We start from the raw sequence: 10,000 nt of genomic DNA on the forward strand, positions 1-10,000 counted from the left end.
CCTTTTATGACGTTGAACCCAGTGTGCACTCCGGCGCTCTCAGAGTGAATTTACGCAGCCGGTGTTAGATGTGTTTCAGTGTTGAGAGGAGTCTGTGAGTGTGAGGGTAGTCCAGGGGGCCTCATTTATAAAAAAGTACTTGAACGTCATCTTTGACTTTCACGTAAGCACATTTTTCTAAACGGACGTAAGCATTATTTATAAAACGGGCTGCGCTTGTTTCAAATTGCGTACGTGCTTCCTTCTATAAATACCAATGCAGGTAAAATGAACGCAGGTGATTGAGGTTTGTATAGCGGCTCAATTATAGCGGCTCAATTATAGCGGGTGAATTAAGACAAGTGCTATAATATAGGGTAGTCTGGAAGCGGGAGAGGGCAGCGAAGGGTGGCTTCTCGGTAAGTTGCATTTGTAAGGTTTGATCATGACAACTCACCAGGCAAATGCTTATACTCAGTAGGCTACTCAAGTTGTAAAATAAAATCAGGTGAGGTGGTGGATTTTATCATATGAATGTTAGCATCCCCACAGCGTCAGTGACTTCAGTGTCAGTAACTTGGTAAACATGTCATTGCATGTGTGCGTGCCCCCTCGCACCTTGAAATAGCAGTAATACGTTCATTGATAAAATGACATTATGGATGGAAAGGGGGGATGGCAGTTTTAGAAGGGGGATGATTTTGACAGTTTTTATTCATCTCGAGTGCTGCTTATACTGTAATAATATAATGGTCTTATTCTTATCAGGTGACATTGAAAACATTGAAAATCCAGTATAATTGAGCGCGTGGCCGGGCAAGGTCCGTTGTGGAACGCACTAGGCATGTTGAAGGGGAGGTAGACAGCTCCGGAGGGATATAAAGAAAGACTGAAATACAATCATAAACATCAGTTCCCTTTAAATCTTGAATTCAACTCATTTTCTTGGCTGTAATTTTATTACGAGCCACTTGCATGAATTACAGTAGGCAGTACGGCTCACATGCCTGTAATAACTCCGCATAACCAGTAGGTAATGTGCGTACGCAAGGTGAATACACGACGTAGAGCTACGATCGTTTCCACGTCAAATTGACTCAAGTTGAAATTGTATAAAATACTAAGTTGACGTGGTTTTCTACGTACGACACGGGTAAGATCAACATTTTATCTAAGTACTTTCTATAAATGAGGCCCCAGCCCTGGAGAGTCCTTCAATCACACAACAGTCCAGGGTGTCACACATCTTTATTATGAAATACTTACAGAACATGGTTTTGATAGACAGAAAGTTAAACATAAAAATCTGGGGAAAGCTATTTTCACAGCTCACACACTTTATGATCCTACACTGACCAGACCTAGGTCTAACCCACCCTAACCCTCAGATCAGGTCTAACCCAGCCTAACCCTCAGATCAGGTCTAGACCGAGGTCTAACCCACCCTAACCCTCAGATCAGGTCTAGACCTAGGTCTAACCCACCCTAACCCTCAGATCAGGTCTAACCCAGCCTAACCCTCAGATCAGGTCTAGACCTAGGTCTAACCCACCCTAACCCTCAGATCAGGTCTAGACCGAGGTCTAACCCTCAGATCAGGTCTAGACCGAGGTCTAACCCACCCTAACCCTCAGATCAGGTCTAGACCTAGGTCTAACCCACCCTAACCCTCAGATCAGGTCTAGACCGAGGTCTAACCCACCCTAACCCTCAGATCAGGTCTAGACCGAGGTCTAACCCAGCCTAACCCTCAGATCAGGTCTAGACCTAGGTCTAACCCTCAGATCAGTGAAGCTCCACATCATCATCCTTCAGTCCTCCTACCCTCTCTTCTTCTTCTTCTGACATTTTATAAAAACACATATTGATCCTCTGCTACAGTAACAGCAAAAATATATATCTGTTGAAGATGAAAGTATATGGTGATGTCATAGTGATAGAGATGACCCAGGATACACACATCACTTGGACCCAGGACTTCAAAACAAGGTCAGATCTCCTCAGGCACACAGCACCTGACTGGAACAACACAAACACCGTCTGGTTTACACAATCAGGAGATTTGGTACAAACAAACACAAGTGTCCCCCACATCGTCTGTGAACACCAGTGGTCCTCCGTGGGTATTGCAGGTTAGGTTGTGGGTTTGATTCCCTCTGGGGCCGTATATACCGAAAAATGTACGGACTCACTGCAATGTAGGTCGCTTTGGATAAAAGCATCAGCTAAACAGTGTATATATATATATATATGTTACGGTACATGTGGGAAAACTAGGGTTAGGGTTAGGTGCTAGGGTGCTACGGTTAGGATTAGGGGTAGGGTTAGGGTTAAGGTTAGACATGCCAGCATGTACCAAGTCACCCTAGCACCTAACCCTAACCCTAGTTTTCCCACATGTACCGTATTCCCACATGTACCATAACATATATATACAGTACATCTCAAAAGTGAGTACACCCTTTAGATTTTTGCAAATATTCTGTTATATCCTTTCAGGGGATAACATTATCCTACTGAAACTTTGATATAACTTAAAGTAGTCAGTGTGATGCTTGAATAACAGTATAGATTTATTGTCCTTTGAAAATTACTCAGTACACAGCTGTTAATGTCTAAACAGCTGGCAACAAAAGTGAGTACACCCCATAGTGAACATGTCCTAATTGTGCCCAATGATGTTGTTTTCCCGCCCTGGTGTCATGTGACTCGTTAGTGTTACAAGGATTCAGGTGTAAATGATAAGCAGGGCTGTTAAATTTGGTGTTTTGGGCACAATTCTCTCTGAATGCTGGACAACATGGCACCTCATGGCAAGGAACTCTCTGAGCGGCTGAAAAAAAAGGATTATTGCGCTTCACAAAGATGGCCTTGGCTATAAGAAGATTGCCAACACCCTGAAAATGAGTTGCAGCACAGTGGCTAAGATCATACAGCGGTTTTCCAGGACAGGTTCCACTCGGAACAGGCCTCGCCAGGGTCGACCAAAGAAGTTGAGTCCACGTGCTCAGCGTCATATCCAGAGGTTGGTTTCCAAAAATAGACGTGCGAGTGCTTCCAGCATCGCTGCAGAGGTTGCAGAAGTGGGATGTCAGCCTGTCAGTGCCCAGACCATACGCCGCACACTGCATCAAATTGGTTTGTATGGCCTTCGCCCCAGACAGAAGCCTCTTCTGAAACCGATGCATAAGAAAGCCCGCAAACAGTTTGCTGAAGACAATGAATCCAAGAACATGAGGTACTGGAACCATGTCCTGTGGTCTGATGAGACCAAAATAAACCTGTTTGGATCAGATGGTGTCCGGCGTGTGTGGCGGCACCCTGGTGAGGAGTACCAAGACAAATGTGTTTGTCAAGCATCATGGTCTGGGGCTGCATGAGTGCTGCCGGCACTGGGGAGCTGCATTTCATTGAGGGACACATGAATTCCAATATATACTGTGACATCCTGCAGCAGAGCATGATCCCCTCTCTTCGGAAACTGGGCCGTAGGGCAGTTTTCCAACATGATAATGACCCTAAACACACCTCCAAGATGACAACGGCCTTGCTGAAGAAGCTGAAGGTTAAGGTGATGGACTGGCCAAGTATGTCTCCAGACCTAAACCCAATTGAGCACATGTGGGGCATCCTCAAGAGGAAGGTGGAGGAGTGCAAGGTGTCCAACATCCGTGCGCTCCGTGATGTCGTCATGGAGGAGTGGAAGAACATTCCAGTAGCAACCTGTGCAGCTCTGGTGAATTCCATGCCCAGGAGGGTTAAAGCAGTGCTAGATAACAATGGTGGTCACACCAAATATTGACACTTTGGGCACAATTTAGACATGTTCACTATGGGGTGTACTCACTTTTGTTGCCAGCTGTTTAGACATTAACAGCTGGCAATCCTCTGAGTAATTTTCAATGGACAATAAATCTATACTGTTATTCAAGCAGCACACTGACTACTTTAAGTTATATCAAAGTTTCATTAAGATAGTGTTATCCCCTGAAAGGATATGACAGAATATTTGCAAAAATCTAAAGGGTGTACTCACTTTTGAGATATACTGTATATATCTAACACGGTCCAGTGAACGTCCAGGTTTGGGTCGCGGCTCGTGAAGGATCATAACTGGTTCAGGGTCAGTGTTGTTTGGCTCGTAGAGGTTCAGGAGGAGAGGCCTTGGAGCGGGACGGCTGATCCCACGTCAGTCCATAAGGCGCAGAGATCCCATCGATCCCATCCCTCCATCCCTCCACGTGACTGTCCCAACGCACGTCCAACCCTCCATCCCTCCACTGTCCCAGCAGCCTCCCTGTCCCTAGTCCTCCCCCTGCCCCTCCAGGACCTGGATGTTGGCCCCCCTCTTCCTCTTTCTGTCGCCCGGCAGCTTCAGGTTCTCCTCCGTCACCTCCTCCTCCTCCTCCTCCTCCTCCTCTCCTTCTCTGTCTCCTTCTGAGTCGCTGTCTGAACCGCTGAGCTCAACCACAGACACATCCTGAGAGACAGAGAGTGATGGGGAGGGAGGGAGGGGGGGAGGGAGGGAGGGAGGGGGGGAGGATGGGAGGGAGGGATGGGAGAGGGAGGGGAGGAGGGAGGGGAGGGAGAGAGGGAGGGAAGGAAGAGAGAGAGAGGGAGGGATAGAAGAGAGAGGGAGGGGAGGAGGGAGGGGAGGGAGAGAGGGAGGGGAGGAGGGAGGGGAGGGAGAGAGGGAGGGAAGGAAGAGAGAGGGAGGGAGGGGAGGAGAGAGAGGGAGGGAAGGGAGGAGAGAGACATGTCATTACTGATTGGATCTTGTCTCTCAGTTGCATTATTATTATTATTATTATTGTTATTATTGTTGTTGTTATTATTATTAGTCATATTATTATTATAATTATTATATTATTATTGTTATTATTATTACCATTATATTATTATTATATTAGTAATATCATTATATTATTATTATTATATTATTATTAATATTATTGTTGTTGTTGTTATTGTTATTATTATTGTTATATTATTATTATTATCATTATTGTTATTATTATCATTATTGTTATTGTTATTATTATTCATGAGGTTCAGATGCCTCACTTTTCCATCTCTGAAAGGCCACCACTCTGACCTCCTCACACACACACCCACACACACATCTCTAGGACCCTCTCCGCCCCCTCCACACACACACACCCATCTCTATGACCCTCTCCACCCCCTCCACACACACACACCCATCTCTATGACCCTCTCCACCCTCTCCACACACACACACACTCTCACCATCTCTATGACCGTGTGGGCCCCCCCCACCTCCTCTGTCCTCACACACACACACGCACACACACACACCATCTCTATGACCCTGTCGGCCCCCCCCCCCCCCCCCCCCCCACCTCCTCTATGTCCTCACACACACACACACACACACACACACACACACTCACTCACACACACACACACACACACACACACACACACACACACACTCACTCACACACACACACACACACACACACACACACTCACCATCTCTATGACCCTGTCGGCCCCCCCCACCTCCTCTATGTCGTCCTCCTCACACACACACACACACACTCACTCACACACACAACACACACACACACACACACACACTCACACACACACACACACACACACACACACACACACACACTCACCATCTCTATGACCCTGGCGGCCCCCCCCACCTCCTCTATGTCGTAGAGGCCCGGGGGGGCGTTCTGCATCTGGACCTCCAGCCTCTCGTTGGCCTGGGCCATCTGGGGCAGGAAGCTCTGCACACGCTCCAGCACTACACACACACACACACACACACACACACATTTGCTTTTATTTATGTAAGTAAGTAAAACTTTATTTATATAGTGCCTTTCGTACATGAATGCAATTTACAAGCGCTTATGTCCACATACATGTACAATATCTAAAGGACATAAATACTATCAGTGCATTTGACATTATGGAAACAGTCAGTTACAGTAGTGCTGAGCCAACAACCAGTTATGCTACACACAGGATGTTATTCACACCAAATGATGATACCAGTGGATTGACAGATACAGTATCAATACTGTAAAACAGACAGTATGCAGCTCATGGGTAGGGTTGGGTACCGAAAATCGGTACCAGTATATACCGGTTACTTTACATTCGGTATATACCGTACCGAATTGCAAAGGAGATTTCGGTACCTCATTTCGGTACTTTTCTATCTCGCCCCCTGGTGTCCGGTGTCATGCAACAGTCAACTGGTGACTCGTGACGTCACATCGCCTGTTAAATTTCCACTCAGTGCGTGTCGTGGTAGTAGTGAGCTGAGCAGTTGTGTTACGAGTTAAGAAGAGTGAGTGAAAGCATATATACTAAATTATTATATTATCTGAATTGTATTATTATTATTATTATCATAATCATATTATCTAATTTCGCTAGCTAGCCTAGCTACGAGGTCACCGAGAATGCCGAAGGCCCTAATGAAGCAGCGTTCTAAAGTGTGGCTGCATTTCACCCGACTCGACGAAAACAACGCGAAGTGCTCAAAATGCTTAAAATCATTCGCACTTTATCACTATTATGGCGATGTGCTGTGCCTATGGTGTTCCTCAGTCCAGCGGCAGTCAAATGCCGGTAGATCCGTGTCTTGCTCTCTCAGCACCGCTTCCTGGTTGACGACTCCCGTTGACAGCGGGGGGAGAGAAACGTTTTACCAGGGAATTCGCTCCGCGCTGTGTCGTTCAGTTTCAGGTGAAGTGACGTGAAAACAATATTTGTTTACTTTATGTTTATAAATCTGTGCCATTAGACAATTATGTCAAAACAAAACAAAAGTCAAAATTACAATAAAAAAGTCAAGAGAGGTGTCGTATTTTGCCAGAGAAGGCAAATATGCTGATCTTTTTGCAAAAGAATTGCTGAGGTGGGAGTTTTATTTTTATTTATTTTTTATTTGAGTGTATATTTAACTGTAATATTATATATATGTATATTGTGCCTCAGTCAGCAGGAGTTTTATTTTCATTTATTTTAATTTGAGTGTATATTTAACTAATATATATTGTGCCTCAGCAATAAAAAAGTGAAAAGCTGTTTAATGTTGTCGACCGTGTTATTATTATATATATATATATTATTATATATATATTATTATATATATATGTCATTTTAAAAAATCAAAAGTACCGAATTAAGTACCGTTTCGGTACCGGTACCGTTTTTAAAGTATCGGTTAGGTACCGGTACCGGATAAAACCCAAACGATACCCAACCCTACTCATGGGTACAAGAAGCACCGCCTTCTCCATATTTAGCATCTACCAATAATAGCAGATACTGAGCAGTACTCTGCTAACTGTTTGGCCCTTCTCTTACATAGACCAGCCATTTGAAGGCCTCTAACAACAAACGTATGAACATGCACACACACAGACAAACAGAGACACCCAGAGACAGACACACACACACACACACACACACACACACACACAGACACAGACACACACACACACACACACGTCTGTGTACGCCTGATTTATACTCCTGCGTCGAATTTACGCGCGGCTACGCCGTAGCCTACGCGAGGGCTCTCCAAGTTTATAGTTCTACGTTGGTCCACGGACCGCGTCGGTCAGTGTACTCATAGCGGCATAATAGCGATTCAAAAACTTATTTTTGGTATGCTTGTTGTAAAGAAAATGTCTATAATGCATTGAAATGACAGTAAACTAAGATAATAAGATGGTTATCATACATTTTGAAATCTTTATTAATAAGTAATTACAGAAAAAGTAAATGACATTTCTGTCATGACTTCCGCATTTACGAGAGAGTCGGAATGTGACGCTACCAAGCGGACCAATCACAGTTCTTATAGATAACTTAACATTAAATATGTCTATCATAAATATAATTTAAACCCAACGAACAGCCATGGGGCTCCCTGTAACTAATCATTTATTTCTAAATAAACAGGATTGTACATCTCGTAAATGTGAATCGCGCTCCTTATAGGAAGGCTGTGCCTGACGCTTCCATAGGGCGTTTGAGTTCCAAGGGAGCTCAAAGCGGCATAATAGCGTTTTTTTTGTTGTTATGCTTGTTGTAAATAAAAGTTCTATGATGCATTGAAATGACATTAAACTAAGATAATACGATGGTTATCATAATTTTTCAAATCTTTATTAATAAGTAATTACAGATAAAGTAAATGACATTTCTGTCATGGCTTCCGCATTTTGGCCGACGAGAGAGTCGGAATCTTGTCGGAATCATGTGCTACCAAGCGGACCAATCACAGAGCTTACGGTTGCGTAAGCATTGCCGCGTAGTTACATTTTTGGAGAGGTGCGCGTAAATCTACGCCGTAGCCTACGCCGTCAATTTTACGCAGAAGCATAAACTGGGCTTAACTCACCGCTGCTCCTGGGGAGCCTCTCTGTCTGCAGAGTCTTGGGCTTCAACAGCAGCTTGTCATGGAGACCTGTCAGACAACATCACCATGGTTACACAACATCACCATGGTTACACATCCCTCATATCAACCTGTCAGGACAACACGTCACCATGGTTACATACCCCTCATATCAACCACAAACAACCAGTTATATGATGCATGTAGACAGAGGAGGCTAACCAACGTAAATGGAACATCGAACCGCCGATCTGCCCTTGCGATCATTAGAGGCCGGCACTACCTCCCGAGCCACAGCCGCCCCTCATACACACACCTCCATACATTCACTCCTCCACCTCCATACATACACCTCCATACATACACCTCCATACACACACCTCCATACACACACCTCCATACATTCACTCCTCCACCTCCATACATACACCTCCATACACACACCTCCATACATTCACTCCTCCACCTCCATACACACACCTCCATACATACACTCCTCCACCTCCATACATACACCTCCATACACACACTCCTCCCCCCCTGGAGAAGAGCAAGCAGACAGGACAGACCTCCGCCTCTGCCACACGACAGGAGGTCTTGTGAGTTTGTTGTCTTCGTGTTGTTCATTTCCATCGTCGCAGTTCTGAGTGTTTTTCCTACAACATGTGTTTACTGCTGCTGTTCGCTCCACATCCGGGTTCAGAGGTCGGAAATGCTGACAACGAGAGAATAAACCAAGTCAAGAGGAGAGAAGAGGGACTGAACATGTTGTTTCTGTGTGTAGCGCCCTCTACTGATTGGAAGTGCCACTCACAGACCAAACCTTTTTAAATCTATTTGAACCTATTTAATGCAGTGTACATAGTAGACTAACTAGACACTACAATTTGAGCACAGCATTTATAATAATAATAATTATTATTATTATTATCTCATTATTTCTTAACAAAAGGGTAGACAGCTAAATCACACAATCTAGTCAGAACTATTATGAGGATAATGAGATATTAATTATTTGATTCAATGTTTATGGAACCTTCTTTGTGTAACCCCAAGCATTGTTTTTAGACAGGTCCTGGTCAGGTTAAATGATTAGTTAGACAGGTCCTGGTCAGGTTAAATGATTAGTTAGACAGGTCCTGGTCAGGTTAAATTATTAGTTAGACAGGTCCCGGTCAGGTTAAATGATTAGTTAGACAGGTCCTGGTCTGGTCAGGTTAAATGATTAGTTAGACAGGTCCTGGTCTGGTCAGGTTAAATGATTAGTTAGACAGGTCCTGGTCAGGTTAAATGATTAGTTAGACAGGTCCCGGTCAGGTTAAATGATTAGTTAGACAGGTCCTGGTCAGGTTAAATGATTAGTTAGACAGGTCCTGGTCAGGTTAAATGATTAGTTAGACAGGTCCCGGTCAGGTTAAATGATTAGTTAGACAGGTCCCGGTCAGGTTAAATGATTAGTTAGACAGGTCCTGGTCTGGTCTGGTTAAATGATTAGTCAGAGAACTAATCATTTAACCAGACCAGGACCTGTCTAACTAATCATTTAACTGGTATATACCATAATCTTACCTAACAACAGATAAAGATAATTCTAAATGTTTATTTTACTGCTTGGTCAGAGTT

The 10,000-nt window shown here is 44.2% G+C and overlaps 1 protein-coding gene across 1 annotated transcript; it reads right to left on the reverse strand.

The window, feature by feature from the left end:
- Positions 1–4,282: 4,282 nt before the first annotated feature.
- On the reverse strand, positions 4,283–9,063 carry nopchap1 (NOP protein chaperone 1; the record flags this gene model as incomplete). Its single annotated transcript, XM_080538499.1, has 5 exons — positions 8,947–9,063; positions 8,381–8,446; positions 5,628–5,761; positions 4,413–4,459; positions 4,283–4,370 (listed from the first exon to the last, which is right to left on the reverse strand). The coding sequence occupies exons 1-5, from the start codon at positions 9,008–9,010 to the stop codon at positions 4,283–4,285; spliced, it is 399 nt and encodes a 132-aa protein (XP_080394625.1). The 5' UTR covers positions 9,011–9,063.
- Between the last annotated feature and the right edge of the window lie 937 nt (positions 9,064–10,000).

This window comes from Nansenia antarctica (assembly GCF_963989245.1).
Source record: "Nansenia antarctica genome assembly, chromosome: 8".
Taxonomy (NCBI): Eukaryota; Metazoa; Chordata; class Actinopteri; order Argentiniformes; family Microstomatidae; genus Nansenia; species Nansenia antarctica.